At 40.1% G+C, this 22839-nt stretch overlaps 1 protein-coding gene across 3 annotated transcripts in view; it reads left to right on the forward strand.

Moving 5' to 3' along the window:
* LOC311494671 (metabotropic glutamate receptor 4-like) overlaps nt 1–22839 on the forward strand; it is a gene marked incomplete at its 3' end in the record, with an annotated part of 113119 nt that overhangs the window by 51058 nt on the left and 39222 nt on the right. For all 3 annotated transcript variants that reach the window (XM_084553845.1, XM_084553846.1, XM_084553847.1), the window contains exon 2: nt 8695–8911. In XM_084553845.1, the coding sequence (XP_084409971.1) occupies nt 8695–8911 (217 nt within the window). The remainder of the gene's footprint in view (nt 1–8694; nt 8912–22839) is intronic.

Raw genomic sequence — 22839 nt, forward strand, 5'->3', positions numbered from 1 at the left:
AATAAAAAACTGTGTGGGAACAGCCCAGGAACAGAGTGGCTCTCAAAATATGAGGTAAATAATAAGAGCTGGGGTCCATCAAATATTTAATTCAGCTGCATGGTTTTATGCAAGTACCAAAAATGAGCTACCTATTTGTGACAAAGTGTTGAAAATGAAATGGAACAGTCCACCCCAGCTAGAAACGAAGATATATGTTTTCTAGTATTGCCTGCCTGCTCTTTTTCCACAGATACAGAGATTTATGCAAACTATAACAACGCAGACATGGCTGCTGGCTACTCCTTTGCACAGGGCTTGGTATGTTTGTGCGTGTGTGTTGAACCGAACAAATGAACAATGACAAAAACATTTGTGTAGATTAGTGTGTACGTCGTGTCACACCCAGGGCTTTCACACAACTGCAAAAAAAAAAATCAGGTCAGGAACAGTCGAGTGGAAGAAACCTGAGGATGTTTGGTTACAAAATGCAAACCGTGAAAATAAAGTGGAGTTCACACCGAATCACCCAATCAATCAATTAGACCTCCAATGTGCAGAGATGTTGCTCCACCTTCCACCTTCATTTCTCCACCTCCGCAGAAGCAGAACCATGTGTGGATCTCTCCCTAGTATAAACGAATTTAATGAATGATCCAGAGATTTGCAGCAACGCAGTGTTATTTAAGACGGTTGTTAAATTCACAATAAACATGTTGGTTTTAAATCTTTGCCTGTGGCTCGTTTGCTGTAGATCAGCGTAAAACGTCAGAAAAACATTATCATGACAAAAACATAAGTAATACTCGATACTCACTTACATTTTTTCTCAAAAATGAAGCTGGGAACTAGTCACTAAGATTGTTTTAAATCATAAATTGAAACCTACAGATAAACCTCGGCACAAATTTGAAGGTTTATTTAATCTTAAAATGCTGATGTTTTTATTTCTTAGTTATTTTCCCTGAGTTCAGAATGAAAGAATACTCATCAATTGGTCTTAAATCAGACCCTTATTTAACAAACAGCATCAAGGAACATCTGCCATTAACAAGTGCTGTAAACATGACTGTCACACTTATGGATCTAAACAACATACGTGCCAAGATCTCAGTGGGGAGTTGTTGTGACGTACCACATTATTTTAAGCGCTTTGTGAAACACATAACACTTCCTCCAAGAATAGTTTATTGCAATGAATGCCATTTTTATTGGCTGGTTGGTTATGTTAATGTGTGGATGGAGTCAGGAGCACGTCCATGAATCCTGTTTCTGATGTGAATCTCCTGCATCTGAGTTCCTCTGAACCCCATCAATAAGACACAGGTTGAATATTGAACACGTACAACTACAAATCCTTCAGAGAGACTTGATTGTATCAAAGTATGTAAGGATGTAAAAAATGTGATGTGAACAAGTCATCAAAATAATTTTTAGAGCACGCAAGGAGAAAACGTAACTGTAACACGTGTAGATTTACATCTACTGTATCAAACATGAGACGTTGTGGGATTGTTATCACAGAATACTTCAATAATGTGTTTTTGTAGTTTCAAATCACTGTGTGTGTCATGAAATAATCATATACTGAACAGGATACATCAATGAACTGTTAATGGTTAATAGTTATGTGTTAGTATAATGTAAGATGGAGTAAATTAAGAGGGATTTTAGACACACTTTTCGACAAACTTTGGTGCAGGTAAAACATTTGAATGTGAAGCGTTGTGAGTGGCCAGCGGGCATAGATTCAATTCTTATCAGAATATGAGTACTGTAACACATCATTTGGATTTCATCATGTGGCACGTTTCAACCGATACAGAAAAAGAAGGAAACGGATTGTACTCAAAGAAATCAGTCATTTTGTTGCAAACTAATTCATCTCCACGGCGCTCAGATGGCCTGTATGACATGACGACATCGCTGTTACTCTTCTGTCCATTACTACATAAAGCCAGTTTGATTGGATCTTTCCCGGTGCATTTTCAGTTGCCAATGGAGCATTTCCAAACCAACTTTCAGCCACAAAAAAATTAGCGGGCAGAGAAGTTTGTCTGGCTTCCAGGCAACAGTGGACTTGCACCCACTGAACTGAAGTTTGGAGTGGTGCCTGAGTGCTTTACCACAGCGTCTAGTCTCTCTTGTTTTGCTTTCACCTATTGAGAACAATAAATACATTAGTTGACAGAAATATCTGACAGTTTCTGTCTGCCTGCTGTCTGTAAATGTTATTATTTTATCGCACTGTTCACACGGTTGGGTGGAGGACTGCTGTTTTCTGTTGCCATCGTGCCATTCGGCAATGAAGCTATATGGAAAAAAGGATGACGGTTTCCTGCACTTCTTGAGCACACAACAACTTTACAGTTAAACTTTTATACTAAACAAGGGTCACGTGACAGGTAAATGGCAATTAAGAGGCTGTTGATCTGTTGTTGAGGAAATACTCTTCTTGCAGTGACTTGTAAACAGGGAATGCCAAAAAGTACTCAATAAACAATTGTGCTACCAGATTGGAATTTGATCCTTGGCACAAGCATCCGTGTGGAGCTTGAATTGTTCACTTTATTCTCACTATATTGATCTCAGTAACAATGGGTGGAAAGATCTCAGTTGGCTTTGACTCAGCAGATTCATTCTTCAGTTAGTCACAGGGTCAAATGAAGCTGTAGAGAAAGCAACCTTTGTTACTTGGCAGACGCGAGGTGTCTTAATGACCAACGAGGAAACTGTTGAGTAGCGGAAAATAAGAAAGCACATAAAAAAAACAACAACACAATAGCCTTATCAACTTAACCACGGGTTAAGAATGGAAAGCTACACTGCAGGGACTCAGTGACAGGAGGCTTCACCTTGGAGGACATCCAGCGTTATATTCAGCTGGTTCTTAACTGAACACGTGTGCCTGAAGGTAATTTGGCTCTCCAGGTGAAGGAAGGCAGCAGCTCCAAAAAAACATGTAAATTAGCAGCATTATTGATTTAACTTGCATGATTCCCCTCAAGGATCGGCATGCACAGAGGTCAGGCTGATTCGACCCTTGGCTAATTCTTAGTTACCACCAGCCAATCTTTGCAGTCTGGCAGTGCACATACAGTGTGTTTGATCAGTGTTTATGGCTAAAATCTGTATCATTTTAAGCAGTGGATCGTCCATTTCTCACTAAACAAAAGTTGGCTCCATGGACTGCACATTTTGTCTGCTGAAATGACAACTGCTATAAGATTTTAACAGCTGCAGCCTGCAAGCTAATAATGGCTAACTCTGTGAGTTAGTTGAAAACTCCAACGGTGTCTGGCTGATATGAATGTGACAGCTACATACTATACACAATACACTGAATCAAAATGAGGGTATATTCGGAGGCGAAAAAAGTAAGACTATAGAAAGAGAAATAGAGAAAGTTTTTGACGGCGAGGACTACAATTAACCTTTGCAAACAAAACGCCATCTCAGGTAAAGATTTTCAGTTACGCCTATGGGAGTGTAAACTTTCCTAAACCAATTATTACCAGATGTGCTGGTCCTGATGTATGCTTTCTATTTTGAGCTGCTTCATTATAGTTCGATAATGACAAGTCTCCTTAGCATCGAAAGTGACGCATACTACAGCAAGGTTTATAATCAGTGTTACAGAAGACACACAGTTTCACTAAATTCCTCACTATTGTCCTCATGTTTTTGATTTTCAAGTCATCACATCTCCTAGCAGTCTGGTATCATAACAATGTAGGAATAACACACCAAATCATATCACGTGTTATTAGCGTTATTCCATGCCATATTTTTTTCTGATGGACTACCTACACTATTCCTTAGCCAAGGCCTTTAAAATGTATTGCCATGATGCAAGGAAGGTGCTTGATGTGGCATGCTGGTTATATGCAGTGATGTAGAGACAAGTGTGTTGTTCACAATTATGGTTGCATGAGAGAGGTTTAGGAACAAAAACAGTTAACTGTTGTGCAGAACATTTTCAATATTTTGTTTACACCACAATTTATGACCGTGACATGCCAAACATGCCAATACCTCACGCAAGGTAACAGCCGCCCTGTTTAACTGCAAGTAAGACCACCACACAAGTTAGTTCACATTAAAACTTTTTCTGTTTTCCTAGATTAAAAATATTCTGCTAACTTCCATTAATGCAGGAAGTTTTTGCTGAAACATTTTCAAAGCCAGACTAAAGCTTTTGATTTTTCTTCCCCGGCAAACAGTGCAGATGTATAATATGTCTGTACAGTTCTAATGAGCATCATTACTCCTGCATTGATGCAGTGCCAAATGAGCTCATTGAATTTTTAAAAAGGCACAGTTATTTAAAGCAAGTGATTTGAACATTAGATCGGCATCAAATATCTGCTTGAGACTCACATCACAGCAATTAAGCATATTTCCCGAGCCCATTAGAAATTAAATGGATGGTGCTCAGGTTTAGGGACGTTGGTGTGAGGAGATTAAAGGAGTTCTCTAAACTTGGGGAGGGGGCATAATGTATTGGTATTCTATGTTTGTAAGTGACAGCGTCACGGAACCCTCACATGAGAGGACAGGAAGCTCAGCTGCTTTAGAGTCAGTCTGAACAGATGGTAAGTGTACACAGAGTCACTAAAATGGAGTCTTTTTTTTTTTTTTTTTGAACAGCCTACTGAGATCTTTATCATTCAGTCTGGCTGGGAGTATAGTTGGCCATCCTCATTTCAGTTGTTCAGCTCAGCTGTCATACAACACAACCCTGCCAAGACACATCACGTCTTTATTTTTCCTCCCAATCCCTGATTCTTTTGATTCTCTAGAGGCAGAGCACACAAGGCCTTTATAGAAGAATTTAATTTCTTGAGTCAATGCGAAGAAGTGACTGTGTTCTCGTAGAGGAAGCACGCTGTTCAGGAGCATCGCTGTAGTCCAGTGAGGAAGAAATCTCGCCAAGACAAACACGATAAGCTCTCCCTGCACCGCTTCCTGACAGAATGCTGAAATTGTGTGATTGCTGCAGCGGTGAAAATCCCTCAGGTGAAACATAAAGCACAGCTCCCACTTATTTGGCAGATATGGGACTAGACATGTCACGACAGCACCACAATACGTGACAGGAGCAGAATTATAAACGCAAAGAAAAGAAGTAAGATATTTAAAAACTTCGAAAAAACATTTGCACATTCTCTTTGCTGGATTGAATAACGAACATTTATTTAAATCCCACCTTCACGTACATGCCTCTCAATTCTGCAGCATGTAATAGCATGCAGTATGGTATACAGTAGCAGGTGCAGTCATTAACGAATGCAGGAATCCTAATTATATGTTGTATGTTTTAAGAGAAACCTCTGGAAGGAGACCATAAGTGAGATGCCAGGGACAGACTTATACACGTGTTATCACCTTATATTTTATCCAAATCTGACATATTGTATTTGCAGAATTAACAGATATATAAACATCTTTCCCTCTGACTCAGAACTCGAGGAGTGTGCTGTAGGTGCAAATGGCGAAAAGGCCCATCTTCCCTGTACGCGAGAGCACTGAAATATCTCCAATGAGATGTCATTAACACCTTCCAAACACCTTTGTGCAACACTTCACTTCCATCCTGTTGGATTCCGCCTTATGACGTCAAAGGAGGGCGAGAAAAAAAACAACAAAAAAAAACTGTTCACGCTTTTATAGCTTCCGAGAGTCGAGAGAAACAGCAGATGCAAAAGAAAAAAAAGTTTTGTGTACCATTAAAGCAGACAGGGAATAGACGCGGTCTACCATGGCCTGCTGGTGTTATATCAATAAAGTCAGCTGACTGCTGGAGGTCTGCCGGGTGCAGAATCAACACATGCCACAGACCCTGTCGAGGTATCCCAGAGGAATGCATGAAGCATGTCGGTATCTAACACCTACGTCATCCAGAGCCAGGCAATCGCAGCCCAACACACAAGGCAACTGATGCAAAAATGCTATGTGGACAAGGCACTGTGTGATGGCCTGAAATGCAAGGAATTCCAGGAGGCTGACATGCAACATGAACATGCTCCATTGCTAGCACATATTAATTAGCACACACACAGATGTCCATTTCCTGCCTCTTCTCTCCTTCTGTGTAGCTGATATCATTCTGAAAAGCAGAAATACTACACAAAAGTATATATATTTAACATGTCTTAATTCATTACAAGGTCTGATCCTTCCACCCCCTGCTCTGGCTTCACCCTGGCGTCATCCTTGCGGCAAAATGAAAGTCAGTGTAGAGTTGCATGAGCTGTTAGGAGCTGTAGGTCACGGGCACAGACGGAACAGCTGTGCTCCTAACACAGGCTACAGCAACAAGCAGGGAACACAGTGGAAGCAGGATCAGTGCGGGGCTGCAGCTGACCACATCAAAGGCCTCCGCTGTGTGAAGCGAGGGAGAGAGGAAGGCAAGGTATATTTCCCTCAGCAGTCTGTCTGAAGTTTGTGGGGCTAATGTTGGCCGAGCAGGACTTTTAGCCGCACCGTAGCACGGCTGAATGTAAGCACTGTAAGTGGATGGCACAGGTAAAAAAGATATGATGGAAACCATGTTATGCTCACTATCAATACTTGATTTATATAGAGCAGACACACATGGTTGTGAATCTTAAAGGCAGTTACAAATGAATATTTTAACATACTGCAAGCTTCTAACTGCTGTTCAGTGTCACACTGAGCTTATCACTCCATCCACACATCCATCCATCTCAGTAAGGATGCTCAAAGGTGACACTATTTGTCAAAATCCCCAGAGCTACAGACAAACTATGGACAGGATGACATGTCATTCAGGTTTTTGTTCTCTTTTATTGTATAAAGGAAATGGAATTTAACTGTATTAAAATAAGTCAGAAAAATAAAAACACATAACTTAGAGCACACAATAGACCTGGCTATTTAGAGTTTCTGAATTCTGATCAATTCATTATACACCAGTCATTCATTTTCTGTAACTGTTTATCCTCTGGAGGGTTGCGGGGGTCTGGAGCCTATCCCCTGCTGTCATTGGGCGAGAGGCGGGGTACACCCCGGACACGTCACCAGTCTAGCGCAGGGCTAACACAGAGAGACAGACAACCATTCACACTCACACCTACGGCCAATTTAGAATCACCAATGAACCTAACAACCATGTCCTTCGATGGTGGAAGGAAGCCGGAGAACCCAGAGAAAACCCACACAGACACAGGGGAAACATGCAAACTCCACACAGAAAGATTATCCTAATATTGTGTAGGTCTCCTTTGTGCCTCCAAAACAGTTGTGACTAATCAGAGAACGGACATGGGTCTTCTGAGGGTGTCCTGTGGTGTGTGGCAACACAATGTTGTCAGTAGGGGCCTTTGGGTCCTATGGGTTGAGGGGAGGGTTCTCTGTGGATCAGGCTTGTTCCAGTACATCCCACAGATACTTGATCAATTTGGGATCTAGTGAATTTGGAGGCCAGGTCAACACCTTGTGCTGTTTTTTTCTTTCATATGTTCTGAGTTGTTTCTAAACCGTTTATGTGTGTGTGCCTGTGTCAGGCTGCATCCTGCTGGGGATGGCTGCTGCCATCAAAGAGTGTCATTACTATGGGGTGGGGGTGCCTGGTCTGGTTTAGGTGGGTGGTACATGTCTAAGTTTGGTACAGGTCCAAAAGTTTCTCAGCAGAACATTGTATTGTCACAAGATGGTCAATGTAATTTATTCTCCTGTCAGTGGTCATAATGTTGTGGCTCATTGGTGTATATCATTATTCATTATATGTATGGGAAAAAAAATCTAAGACACATTCCCTAGTTACCTTTTCTCACTGATTTGTCGACATTATTGTGTATTACTTACAGTGTACTTTTTGCAGTGTTTTGTGGTACAATGACAAATGGAAGGAAGAAAAAAGGCATCAGCACAAAAAGCCATATTGAAGCTAAACCGTGAAACACATTATTGAGTGTCATAAAATATGGTCAGTTAACTTCCAAACTGTGCTGCACAGAAGCCATAGGAAGATCAGAGAAGCTATGACAGCCATAACTCCGAAATAACTGGACCAAGCAAAAGTTGAGACTCAAGAGTTTCCTGCGAGAGGCAGCGAAAAGACTTCTGTAAAGAAACAGAACAGAGGGAGTTAAACCTTTTAGAACAGACGCACATGGAGTCAAGCAGAAAATTGCACTTTCGAGCTTAATCTGTTATTATATGTCAAAGAACAGATACATCAAAGGAAAAACAGCACTTCCTTTAAACTGCTATTTTATAATTATCCAAGGTCAATTCTGACTTGCTTTTGATCATCTTCCATCTGTCGAGCTATTCTTTAACACTTCCTTTCTAATTTATTTAAACAGCTTTTCCAAGAAACAATAATACCAATTGTGACACAAACACAAGCTTTTATATGTTTTTCAACACCAAATTAATCTCACATTTTGTCAGAGACGAGTGCGAATTCATGAACGGATTAGTGTTGTTTGACTCGTGGGGAAAATACTGAAAGTATTGTAGCTAAGCCCGTGATCATCACGACTATTTAAAGCAAACTGTGGGGGGAGAAAACCACCAAGGAGCTGTAGAAAGACTTCAGCAGATGTTAGGTGTCATATTATAATCATGTTTTTTGTACACCAAACTGCAAGGATCCTCCTTGCTGCATATATATTTAATTGGCGTGTATTATTTATATATTTCACAATGCGTAACCCTCTTTACTTCTTTATTCCTCTCTCATAGATCCCTCAGGTGAGCTACGCTTCCACGGCTCCGGAGCTGAGTGACAACACCCGCTATGACTTTTTCTCCCGCGTCGTCCCCCCAGACACCTACCAGGCACAGGCCATGGTGGACATTGTCAAAGCCATGCGCTGGAACTACGTCTCCACTGTAGCTTCAGAGGGAAACTACGGAGAAAGCGGCGTCGATGCGTTTATTCAAAAGTCCCGAGAGGACGGTGAGTCTTTGTTCAAACACTTCGACAAGCATCCCAGAGTTTATTTAAACTGATTAAAAAGTGGTTCTCGCTATCTGAATCTTGTTTTGCGAACCACTGCGAGTGGGCGAACTATTCAGTTTCTCAAATATGTGGAAAAAGAAATAAAATAAATAAATAAAAAGAAAAAGAACTGTAAAAATGAGAAGGTGGGAGTTGCTGTTTAGAAAGCAGCAAGGCTTACTGCTAAAGCTAAAGCATCATGAGCTAAAATGTCAGAATGTACAACAGGAAGAAGTTTCTGATGCCGTTAGTGTACAAACATAGTAGTGAATGAAGCATAAATAGAAATAGTTAAAAGAAATAGTGGAAAAGCAGACAGCTGTCTTCTCATGCCACAAAAATAATGCTTAGTAATCAATTATTTAAAAGGAATAACTTCCAGAGATTACAGCCCTGGTCAGTCTGACATTAAGGGCAGCTTTATACAGCGTTACTAAATTAATCCAGATGCTTCACTTCACTGAAACTTTTCCTGAGGTCTTGTTGACCAATGCAGAACAAGTAATAGTTTGCATTTAATATGTTTATTATGGCTTTATTACAAAAGACAAGGGCTGCAACTAGCAATATTTTTCAGTTAATTGGATTTCACTGATTAATTTCTTCAGGTACAAAAAAGTCACCTGTTACCTGCATTTTCCATTTTCAAAGTTGTGTCTTGAAAGTTCTTGTTTTGGCCAACAACCAGAGGTCTAAAACCCAATATAATTCGTTACTATTGACTAAAGGCTGAATCTCTAATACAGAGATGGCTGCTGGAGTCTGAATTAATTTCCTGACGCATCCAGGGTATACTATCAGCTCTGTGCTGTAGGCATGTACAGTAGATGCAGTGAGGCAAGTGAATTTTTAAATATATGGAGGCAGTGCCAGAGTGAAAGGTTGAACATCTTAAGGAGAGGGTACTGTACAGGGCTGAGACTGTGGGGAGTGTGGTGCAGGAGGCTATCGACACACACTCGGTGTGACCTCTGACCTTTTCTGTAACAGAATGTAATCACTACAGACGTGTCCAGTACTCTCCGTGGCACTGCTTCCTTTCCGTTCCTGCCAGCTCAAAGCTGCTGCCCATCATTAGTCATTCTGGAGAGGCACCATCAGCAGAGCCCCCCCAGTGTTTCTGTTCCAGTTACAGTCCTTACAAATGGGACTAAACTGCCCACAATACAGTTAAAGTATAATTTAATATTTCTTAATATATGTTTACTGCACCATAACTTTTCATACACATTTTTTTTTTATTTCTGTTTGAGGTTTTAAAAGCCCCAAATTCCCATAAAAAGACAAACATAAAAAGGAGAAGCCCTCTGGGTATTCAACAGCAGCAAAGACGTCTGTAATCACGTTAAGGACGGAATCATTCCTTCACCAACAAATTGCTGTGATAATATTAGTTTGACAAAATTTTGAGCTCAAGCCACAGTGAGAGATTCAAGTTACGATAAAATGCTTTTTTGGAATGGGAAAGGTGTTCAACATGTTCACTGGTCCTTCAGAGAAGTGTGTATACAATGCATTTCAGAGGTAAACAAATGTTTGCTTTTTCACAGGGGGTAAATGTGATTCAGGTTGAACTCAAAGGTAGACAAACGTTTTTGGAACAGATGCTTTGCCTAATCTCAGATGAATCTGAAGGTCCCTCTGAGGCCCTGCTCAGATATGGTTATTTGGGTAATCTGATCACCAACGACCAGCTTACAGTACAGGAGCAAACACACCCCGGACGCGCTGACGATGCATTTGAGATCCCATCGCTCAGACCACATTTGGAGGTGGTCTGGGCCGCAGCAGTGTGGAAACACAATGAGTCCTGGGACACGATAACAGCTGCCCACTCTGCAAGGGTGCTCTTGAGTTCTGCCTCATTCATTCAGAAAAAAAACACACAAAACAGAACTGCTATTATAAATGAAAAGGAAAAAGCACTGCAAGTCATGTCAAATTCATCAGTAATGAGAGCCTTTCACATATTGGCCTTGTAGCTGTTAACTAACTAAAATAATAAAGACTTAATACAGTGAATGATGGAAGATGAGAAGGCTGTGTGTAATTCTGTCAAAAGAAAAAAATGTATGGGCATGTGATTATTAAGAGATGTGATCATGTTGATGTATGCAAAGCAGTCATGTGGAGTTAAGTTATTTTGGTCACTGGTTTGCTGTTTTCTTTACCATAGGTGACATTAGTGTGAATGTGGAAGCATCTCAGCTTTGTGCATGGGTTTAGTGCCCATGTACAGAGTTGGAATCATAATAGTTGAAGAAATATAGTCCATTGTTTCTTCAGCGTTTCATACATTATAATGCCGGTAAAAATTTCCAATGCATACTTTAAAGCAATAACCTGAACTACCTATTTATTATGCAGTGATGTGAAAAGACAGTAATCCAACGTCACTCACATGTGGAGGAGTAGCAGCAAGGCTCCAGGGTTTGACTGAAGCCTGAAGTATGTAAATTAAATCTCGTCTCATCCCTGCCTAGTTTGATGTCCAAAATGTCACCAACAGCGCTAAAGAGATGTCAAGACAAAGATAAAGTACAAAAACACGAGGCTTCTAGTTTTCAATGTCTCGGCGCAGAAGGTCAAACATCTGTCTTTGCAGACATTTGATGTGGCTCCTAAAAACTATTTGTACAAGTGTATTTGCTCAGGAAACAAGAGGGGCCTGACTTTGAGTTTTGACTTGTGTTTTGAACACAAGTTCAGTGTCACTTCACTCACCTGACAGTAAAAGACGGTTTGCCAGGCAAACACTGTCAACCACGCAAACAAAATCACTGTGTAGAGGCACACTGTGCTTTTTCATTGCCTCGCAACTGTAAACAAGAATTTAGACAAAATATCAGTCAAGTCCGTGCGTCTGCACCTCCTTCAAATGTGACAACTGGAGCGAAACCTTCACACGTCTGCTTTTCCACACACTAAAGTATTTTCAGATTCCTGTGTACTTACCTCCAGTTCAGACTTTGATTGATTATGCAAGAGAGAGATGGAGGACTAACAGGCAGCTCTGTCAAAATCAAAGCCACAGGTATTTGGCTGCTTAATGGGTTCTGCAGTTGTCTGCTCAGATAATAAAACAGCCAGATCAGAACCGGCCAAATGTTCTATCTCATTAAACAGCCAAAGGCTACACTGAGCAGCACCCGCCTATCGCCACAGCAGCCCTTCACTGTGCTGTTTAGTGTAGAGAAAACCTCATTTCAGCACTCTGTGTGGAAGCAGGTTAAAATAAGGTGGAGTCCCTTGCATTATAAAATAAAAATACAGGTTTATTTTTGTTGTTATTGTGGAAACTGCTTGCTACAGTCACTGGAACCATTCAGCTTTATTAATTAGAGTCAAGTTTTGTTAATCCATTCAAACAAACAAAAAACTCATTACACATCCATTTGTTGTATGCATGATTATGTGTAATTGTGTAATAAGCCTTTACAAGGGATTGAAACGGACTGAAAGTCAAATTGAAATTAAATTAGTTAGGAATAAGCAAATGTTTTGTTTGTCAATTACCATTGCAATTAACAAAAAGTAAAGAAGAATTGTCTGACTCATTTGTCTGAAATACGTCACCCCTTACATTTGTGTGAACGAGGAAACATCAGCTTTTAGTTCAGACTTCATTTTGGTACCACTATGTGATTGGTCCAGTATCTGTATGGGTAACCACCAGACATTTTCCAAATATCACTCAATGCTGCAATAGACACAACGACTATCTGTGAAGACTCTCTGTTACCCAGGCCATGGTATATCTGCAGGACTTTCTCAACAAGTCCAGTTGCCCTAGTTTTGGGTTTGTTAAAAGCAGGAATGAATTGAGGGCTTTCTGTATTAGACAGTAGCCATGTTTCAATGAAGGTATTCTTAAGTGTCACATAAAAAATGGTTGATGAAAACAGAAAAAGAAATTCTCAAACTAAAGATGTAAGTTTTTCCTCTCATTTAATATGGGTTTTTGCCATTACACCGTATTCCAAATATGTTCTGAAGTACTGTAGCAAACACTGAACTCACATGACATGAAAAAGTCTCTCCAATGTGTATAGTGACCGCCATTGTTTTTGTTCCAATCATCACAATTATATTTCTTTCTCTGTGTCTCCGTACGGAAATACAGAAATGGTCAATACTAGCTCAATACTAGCTGTTAGCCATGTGTAACATAGTCTATACCACACCTTCCTATCAACACTATGCAGCCTAGTTTATTCACTACAAAGCAGTTGACATAAACATGCCTTACTGTCATTTTCAGCAGTTCCCTTCCCTTCACAGTTTGCCCGACAACCATTTGAAATATGAAAGTGGCTGTGTCCATAATTATCCACATCATGATGCAAATCACAAAGTTACAGGTCTCCACATTTAGACGTATGAAAGAGATACAACAGAGACATCTATTGGCACAGAAGTGTTGAAAACAACAATAATGGTGCTAATGTCAGCAAGCTAACCCATACTTTCAAACCTGAAGCAAGTTACTTGGATATCCATCTTTTACAGTTCTGGCTGCATACAAACCCGACAGTATGAATTTTCTAAAGAGACGAATCTTACTACTGGCAACACTATGTAGGTTGGAAAAGAAAAGGCCTCTTTTTATTTCAATGTTAGTAGTCTTTACAGATATTTTTCAGGTAGCAGCTCAGCCCTGAATTGACAGAATCCCATATGTTTCATGTGAGAGGTAATCCAGAGGACTAAGCTTTATATGATGCTTCCACAACAATCCATAGAATCGTTTAAGAGGAAAATTAAACAACAACTACTGTATATGCTCTGGCATAAAATTTTAAATTTCATATTTCTGCTCAACTCAAAGGACTTAATCTTCGAGATTAGCCCTTTATTTGTTCTCAAGGATATTTTAGTCGAGATGCTAGCACTGGGTAGACACAGACTGCCGTGTTGCCCCTCAGACCATATGCTTGTGGGGAGCTTTCGTCAACAGTCTGCAGCTGGTGTTTCCGTGGTGAGATTCAGTTAAATCTCTGGTGAGCTCAGAGCAGGTCTCAACCTCATAAATGGATATGACATTTTTAATTTTCCCCACACAATATGCTGCAGTTTAATATTTCTGTCTAAGTCTCCCCGGAGGGGATGTAAAAATTTCACACATAATGTGGGAAAACAAAATCCCAAAAGATCCTAAAGTCGAAGGTAGTCCAGCCAGTCATATAGGCTCTTAGTTTTACTGTATATATGTTTGCTTCCTGGCAAAAGGGAAGAGAAGAAAATATGTTAATAATTGTATCTGGCATTCCCCTGAGTACAAGCACTCACAGACCGATCTATGTTCACAAAGTATTGTTTAACAAATCTGTGTGTGTGGGTATGGAGGTAGTCTTGGGGGCTGGGGCAGCGGTGTAAGTGTTGAAGTGTTGCGTTAGATAACACAAGGTCTCTGGCTGGAAAAAGAATCTGATATCATTTGATCCCAGCTCACTGGGCTTTCAAGTGGAAACCGAATTAAACTGGAAACTCACCCAGTATTTGATCAGACCGTAGTGGACCTGAGTGTCGGTAGTGTGGAGCGGAAACGGTTTGACACTGGGGCAGTCAATATCTCAGAGGATGTTGCAAAATAACCTTCGGTGCTTCTGTGAAAGCAAGCGTGAACTCAAAAGGAAAGCGGTGAGGACAATTAAGACAACCGACTGGGACTGACATACTCTTTGTCCTTTGTGCAGTAACCTGAGTTAAGATAAAATATCTCCTTAAATAATCAAGGCCGTGAAAGCCATGAATTACAGGTTGTGCTCTCCAAATACTGCAGGTTTGTAATATAGATTGAAAAGTTTTTTTTTTCCAGGTGAAGTGAACACTATTTGTTCTTCAGCTGATGCAAATCAGGAAAACAATCCTCAGATGCATTGGCGTCAACATATGCCACTCTGAAGGGAAATCATAGGAAATAATAGGAAATTATCTTATTTCTTACAAATGAAGAAGGAACTGTACTTTTAAACATTTTAAGCACATGAGATGTGCAATATCGCAACAAGAACAGATTTCAAAAGGGTGGGAACACTGTTGATCTTTTTGTGTTCTGACAAGTATTGTTATTAGTAGTAGATTGAGTAGGAGTGCATTTTGAAAAAATAAACAAAAAAAGGTGTCTGACAGCTGATGCTAGTGAACGATGCAGGCTCAGAATATAAATATAATGCTAGTGTATGGACGGAGCTAGCTGTTTTTTCACTCCATTTGAAAAGAAAATACCATCAACAATGGCATGCCCCATCTGGGACGCAATGCTCCATTGTAAATGTTTGGGGAACTTTGTCAATCAACTGTAGCAGTCACTCCCATAAGTCATCACCTAAATCATCTCAAATATCAGATCTACTTCTTTCTACTTGGCACCCACTTGGCATTGCCAATGTTTTTTTTTTTTATACCCATCATTACTAAAACTCATTGAATTTCCTTAACATTACGTGGTCTCTTGCTGCATCAAGCAGTAGTGATATGAAAAAGTCAGGAGACAGGACTTCAATGTGATTGCTAAATATCCATTCTAAATTACATGGCAAGCTGCCCAAAAGTGGTGATTCATTCATCATTTCTGAATGAAAACCATCAGAGCAGGGCCCCCAGATGGGTACATTTTGGCAAGTCTCACAATGACAACTCTAAACCTCTTAAACCTATGTCGGCCCTACAGTGCATCGACAAAACTCCACAACCCCCTCCAGGGACACACCAGATCTAGTAAAGAATTCTCAGCCGTGAGGATGCAGGAGAGGAAGGAGAGGCATAAATGATTAATTCTATGTCGTGCAAGCTTCACACACAGAATCTGTTTTTGTGGCGCTCACGATTATATCAGTCCCTGCTTTTTAACATGCTGAATAGCGTCACCATCCGGACAGTTTATCAGGTGGCAGTATGTCAAACGAGCATTTCATCTGCTGGACTGTCACCGAAACCCTCCATCAAAACACAGCCATCTCCAGGAAGCAGTGTTTTCATTTGGGTTTTTCCCATCCCTCTAACCACCCCCGGGGATTACTGCTGGAGTGTCATTATGGAAGATGATTACAAGAAAAGAGGAGTAAAACTGTTTTTCAGTACAGTGTCTTGCAGTTGTCACCAATGAAATGCAAGGCCGGCCTTGATGCACCACTCTTTTGTCCCTCAGTAGGTTTCTTTCAGTTTGTGCTTCTCTCTGAAAAGCTGCTTTGCCTCCAGTGTCCTTATTAGAGAGTGCACGGTCCTCTGCAGTAATGGAGGCCGACACTCTGTCATTTTATTCTCACCTTGTGAAAACTAGTGTGATTTTCTTTCAGTGGATACTGTACACGTTCCTATTATATCACTTATGTGATCACATTTAGAGCGTTTTACCAAATAAGATGGTGACACTCTTTGAAATGAACAGATTATTAATTTGAAGCATATCTATAAAAAGGAATCTCATAAATATCCTGTATGAGTTTGTGTTCGTTTCTCTTGGCGGGCTTCCCTTCTCCTTCATTTGGACACTGATACTAATGCCGCCATCTATGATTAAGTGGACAGATAATTTGAAATTGCAATTAATCTGATTTATATTTTAAAATGACAGCTGAAGCAGAAGAAGAGGAGGAGGAGGGCAAAGACAGCACACAGCAGCCTCACCGGGATGACAGGGAGATTATGCAAATGTTAGAAATGAGGGTTGTGTACTGCACCCTTTGTCATGAGGGAAATGTCAAGAGGAATGATTTGAATACTCATTAGCTTGGAAAGGCTTGAGAAAAATGTTGTCTGAAAAAGAGTTTGCAGTAATATTTTGAAATGTTTTGTTTGGGAAACACAAACAGGATATTGCTTATTATGTAAATGCACCTCAAGATAAGCTACAACAGCGACCAAGACAAAACACTATAGTCTGTGTAATAAATTCATTTCATGTTTAAAGTCTTAATCAGACCGGATAAACAATTCCCTAAATAAGGTGTTAGGATTATGTAAATGTGCAGCATCGATAGCATTTCCTGAATGATTTAGTTTCTTATTCTTTGTGTAAAAGATGGATAACGGAACAGAGGACAGATGAGAGATAGGTAAGAAGGGGTTCATGTCCCCTTGACTCAACATGTCAAACACAGGAAATCCCTGTCAAGGCTTAAACAGCTGCTCCTCCTGCTTCAGGCCTCGTTGGGTACTGATGAGTGCCGCGTTAGGCTTCTGAGGGTTAGGAGAGACATTAAGGAATTTACTGTGCATTCAAGTGGATCCTTAGTTTTTAAGTCGTGACTGAGCCTCACTGGTTCACCTGCTGAGATTATTTAAACTACCTCATGGGTATCCAGCTTGACTTCACATATTCAACCACTACATGTTATTGATGAGAGCACAGGATAAAACATCTCACACTAGCATTGCGTTTTTATTTTAAGACACTGACACAGTAATTTAAGAAACGGAACATTTAGAAAAACTAACTTCACTTCAGTTACATTGTTATGCTGCTCTGGCCATTTAGCGCTTCTCTATTTTCCACTGTTCATTGCCTTGTTTGATTAGCGGTTTACAGCACTCGGCAAATGGTTTCCCGTCTTTAAAACTGTCACAACTACGTTTCCAAAGACCGCTTTATGTTTCCTTCAACCACCTGGAACTCGGCTCTGCAGGCAGTTGGAAAAGCAGTGAAGGGTTTTAGCTGCAGGTGTGAAGAGAACGATTGTCAAGACTTTGCCACAGATCTTCTATTTGCATAATGTGCTTTATCTCCATCATGTACCAGACTCTTGCCAACACCCCAAACTTCCACAAAACTGTAATCTGTGGGTTTACTTCATCTGCTTAAAGTTCCCCAGTTATCCCATCTAATACTTTGTTTGCACCAAGTATGGGTTGACATTTTCCTGGCTTTCTTTCAGACTAGTGAAAATGTCAACTCATTTCAGCCCCGTAAATGAAGTTAGAGTGGAAAATGGACAAAGAAGACATGTTGTATTTGTAGTTAATTAATACACATAATTTGTGAGTTAATGAACGAGTATCAGTCGTTCCAGAAAAGTCAGTCTCGTCTTTGTCACTGTGAGGCCAGAAGGATTGAAATTAATATTTTGAAACGATTCAACAGAAGGGAGTTCATCCGAGGATTACTGTGTCTTGGAGATGCCATATGCCCTGGAAGACAGGTCTGGCCCCTGCCTGTCCTGGGGCCTGCAGAGGCAATATTAAAGGTGAAGACACTTTGTCACAAAATGGATGGACCTTCAGGTTGTTGGATCATGCTGCATCTTAAGGGACACTTACGAGCGTAGGCGCAGTCTGATGGTGCTGCACATTTTGTAAAGAAACAAGGTCAGTTAGTATTTTCTGTTGCATATTCTGAAACTAGCACTGATTCTGAAAACAATATTGGTTTGCAAATGGCCACAGTACCATCCCAGAATATCATTCGTACTCGTGCTCAAAGACAGAATAATGTCATATCGGAAATGTTTCCTATTTATTAAGAGCTGTAGCATATAACAGGTCTATAAAGTGAAGTATCTGATCTTGTCTTTTTAGCTTTTAATTCTTGGGATATCCTGATCCAGCCTCATAAATTGCGTATTGCACTATTCAAGGCATTTGTAACTTATCAGTGCTTTGTGATTTTTGTGAGCACAAACCTAAACCCAAGCCGTCCCTTTAAGTCATCCGTCACACAGGCCTCGTAAGCAGAGAATGCAACTTGTGACAAGATGTTGCTAAAATGTCAGCAGTGTGGAAACATTTTAAATTGGAAAGCAGTCCAACAGCCTTCGGCAAATTGAACATTTTGCGAGGTGGTAGTAATACAGCTCCTACACTATCATCTATACCACCATTTGGTACATAACATCGGGTCCAGCTCTAGGAACAAGTCTGTCATAGCTTTCTGTACTCCAAAGAGGTATATGTTTACGTTGCTTATTTCAAGCCGGCACTGATCCAACAGATTTACAGTAAAATATCACATATCACAAAGAACAACAGTCAAATCTTTAAAACTGAGAAGCTGGAAGCTGCAAATCTCCATTATTTTTGCAAGTGAATGGCCCAAATTTTGAAATTTAAGTGATATAGGGGAATACAGATTCAGAGCATGCAGACTTATCATTTTGTAAGTAACAACAACATTTTAGAATTGGTCACAGAAAATTCAGACACACCCTGGTGGAAAATAGTAAGTGGTATAGTAACCATAATTATATAAACAAAAGAACACCGCTGGCCACGTATAAAGCTGCAGCTCTTTGACTGTGGCAACACACAACCTGCTGCTGGCAGGCATCAGCAGGTTACATTGAAGAATGCCAGCAAACCAACAGAGCCATTTATCACATCTGAAGCACTGATAAAAAAAAAAAAAAAACTACTGTGATGCGCCAGAAGAGATTTCAGTTCAGAACCACTGTTTCCCTCGTATGTTGTCAGGGTGAATTCTAGCTACTAAAAGTATACCAAATCACATGATAGATAGTCTAGCATCAAATGCTGGTGCAGGAAATGTTTCAGCAGCTCATGGCAGTGTGAGTATGTGCTCCTCAAGGCCTGCTACAGCTCTTCACCAGCGCCCCCATGCCTGATTAGACAGCACGTCTTTGCATCACTAGAGGAAGCTGTGTATCCTTTAAACTATGGTTAAACAACATTTTCAAGTAATATCTATGTGTAAGAGGAAGGTCCAATGGTTGTCAGGTAAATCAGTTTACCACAGTACAGAAAATCTCATTTCACACTGCTTAGGGGCCTGCCTTTGATTTATAAATCATTTGCACTCAGAAATGCCATTCAGTCATTCTGAAATCTAACTTGGAGTTTCCCCAGTCATACGGCTATTTTATTCAGGAACGGAGTAGACGACATACTCTCCAACAAAACAAATGAACGTTCAAGAATGAGACAGACACAGTGTGTGTATCCTATGGTACATGTGGACAAAACTTTGCTATTAATACGGTTAAGAACTTCACTCTTGTGTGAAAAATAGGGCAGTGTTGGATTTCTCAAGCCCATGCCGACGCAGACAAATCGTTTGTGCTTACACCACTGAGTTAAAATAATCGTTTTTAATGGGTGTCATGGCAGCTAATAAGCCGCGCTCACCCTGGCCGTATCAGTGACAGTGTTTCAAAGTTTATTTTTGAACACACAGAAACAAGTGTTCTTATGAAGAGAGTAAAGTTAATAATGGAATATGGAACTGCAACCAATCTAATATTGACAGTAACCACTAACACAGAAGATGGTATCTATTCAGACTGTGGCACATTAAAAAGGACTATAATGTGCTTTCAGTAAAAAATACTCTGCAGTGGAGGACCTACGTGTTTACAATATGTACCTCACTGAAGGATCAGTGGGGGATGAATAATATGTACAAAATAGCATGGTCTGTCATTGCTACCCTCTCGCCCTCCATGAGCTTTCCCTGCACTGTGGAGATAAATAGAGTGTGGGTCCATTTCCCTCAGGGACTTACCGCGTGCTGATATAAGAACAGAGTTGCTGACAGATGTAATACCAGGACTCCTTGCCATTTGGCTTAAGAAAATAGCCATGCCAACAAATAGTTTCAGTTGATCCATCAACTTTGAGGCCAGAGTGTAACTACAGTTCTACTCCTCCGTGTTCTCACATATACTTTCACAGACTGTTAGCGGAGTCATCAATACAGGCTTGAGTGGATAATGTTTTTCTTCCAGAGACCAAAGATTTGGCCCTTGCAGTTCATAAGAGTCAATTTAGCAATAAGTCTAGACTAGAGCACCTGTAGTTTTCCCATGTCTCTATGGTTATTATAATAAAGGCCTCAAATTTAATTGACTTGGCTATTGGTCCAAAGGATTTTCCATCATGTCAAACATGAGGATGATGCAATCTGAATAAAAATGGAAGACAGCTGAGAAACAATCTCATCCAGTGGTCCTGGAGGGCTGTGTTATCGTAACTGGAGAAGCAGCTTTGGGACCTTGAGGTCACTGATGGTCTTTATGTCCATGCCTGATGTGCCTTGAGCAAGCAAACGACTCCCGATACCTTGCATGGCTGACCACTGCTCCAAATGTGCCTGGATTGGTTAAATGCAAAGAACAGATACCTTGAGAACATATATACCTTGCAAATAAAGCTTACTTGATTTGATTTAGTCTCTGGAGGTTTCATCTGCATCAACTTAGTCTCCTTCAACAAACGGATGATGCCCAGTTCTCAGAGCACCGTGAATTTCCCCATTTCATTTTTTCTAAGCACTTAAAGAATCTTTGTCTTTCATGGTTTAAAAGATTAGACTAAACATTTATCCTTAATGTTGAACACAGTAGTTGACACAACAATTCAATAACGTGATTATAGAACTATTTTTTATTTTAGTTGTGGTATCTTTTATAGTAATGGTTGTACCTTAACACCTCCCTTAATACCTCCTTTAATCCATTCTGATCACACAGCACCATGCAGATGTCTCTCATCAACATCAGAGCCTTTCCCCATGAGTATATTTCTGGTAAAATTGCTTCCTCTTATTTTGTTTCATCTTATGCTTCTTGGATACATAAAAAAAAAATCAGAGAAACCACTTTATACAACAAATCTATAGGTTACAGAAAACCGTACGGTTTTTGTGCTTATTCATGTAAAAGAAAAATAAATAAAAGCATAGTAGTGTCTTGTGCTTGGACAGTGTAACCCAAAATCAGTACAATGAATAAGCACTATATTCACTAGTTACCATACTTGAATAATATTCTTGGATTGATACCTCTGATTTAGTTTAGCTCATGGGGTAAGCTGTCAAATTATATAAATTTTAAATTATTTTAGGGTATAGCAAGATTCATTCATTCATCTTCTGTAATCACTTTGTCCTGTGAAGGGTCGCGGGGGGAGCCTATCCCAGCTGTCATTGGGCAGGGTACACCCTGGACAGGTCGCCAGTCTATCGCAGAGCTTTATAGCAAGGTTGTTTTAACATTATTTTAACCCTGGACATCGTGGCTGGGGAGCACTGGTAAAGCTTGAGCTGTTACGTCAATCCAAGTAATACTGGACAAACCTACATTTTACTCAAGTTCATGTTTCATTACTTAACAGTTTTATTATTATTAACAGTAATTCTACTCATCATTGAAACAATAAGACACATCAGTCTCTACTTAGCCCATCATACAGCATATCACTTCCTAGTTTAACTGGTCCAATAGTCATGTCTCTTTCAAGTGACTGTCTAATGCTCAGATGCAAAGATTAAACTGGGGGAAACTGCATTAAGGTTTTGTGCTGCACATCCTTGGAACGCCTACGATCATTAAAACCATGATAAGAAACTAATTCACTTTTGTTTATACTGTTGTCTGCTTGTTTATTTTACCATTTGTGTATATGTATTGTGTTGTATTGTACTCTTGACATCACTGATCAATGACTTCTCCAGACTTAGATAAAGGTTAAATGAAAAATTTAGGCTTGAGTTAAATTCTGAGTTGTGCTAAAGTCATAGTCTGTGTGAATAAACAGACCAGGAATAAATTAAGCCACGCAGCATTGTACAAATTCACAACGTTCATTCTGCAAAGGTATTTTATGGCTATTTTACGGCTGAACTGATTCAAGTGGTCTTTTCTGGATTGTTTATTTGGTCGTGGCTCTATATTTGTGCTTTGTTTGCTTATAAATTAAGTGGCCTGGCACCTCTCACTATAATAAAGACCAATTCAACAGAGCAGATTCAGAAAACACATTTCCAAAAACCATTTTGAACACGGCCCCATTTACTGCAACGGTACCCTAATTCATTTTATAATATAATCGAGGTCTGACTATTTCTGTGCGCTGTCTGTATATGTCTGGACTGCTCTACGGTATAGATGTTTATTTACACCTGACAGAGCAAAGCCAGACAGGGAGCCTGTGTT

Source organism: Chelon labrosus (assembly GCF_963514085.1).
Source record: "Chelon labrosus genome assembly, chromosome: 10".
Lineage (NCBI taxonomy): Eukaryota > Metazoa > Chordata > Actinopteri > Mugiliformes > Mugilidae > Chelon > Chelon labrosus.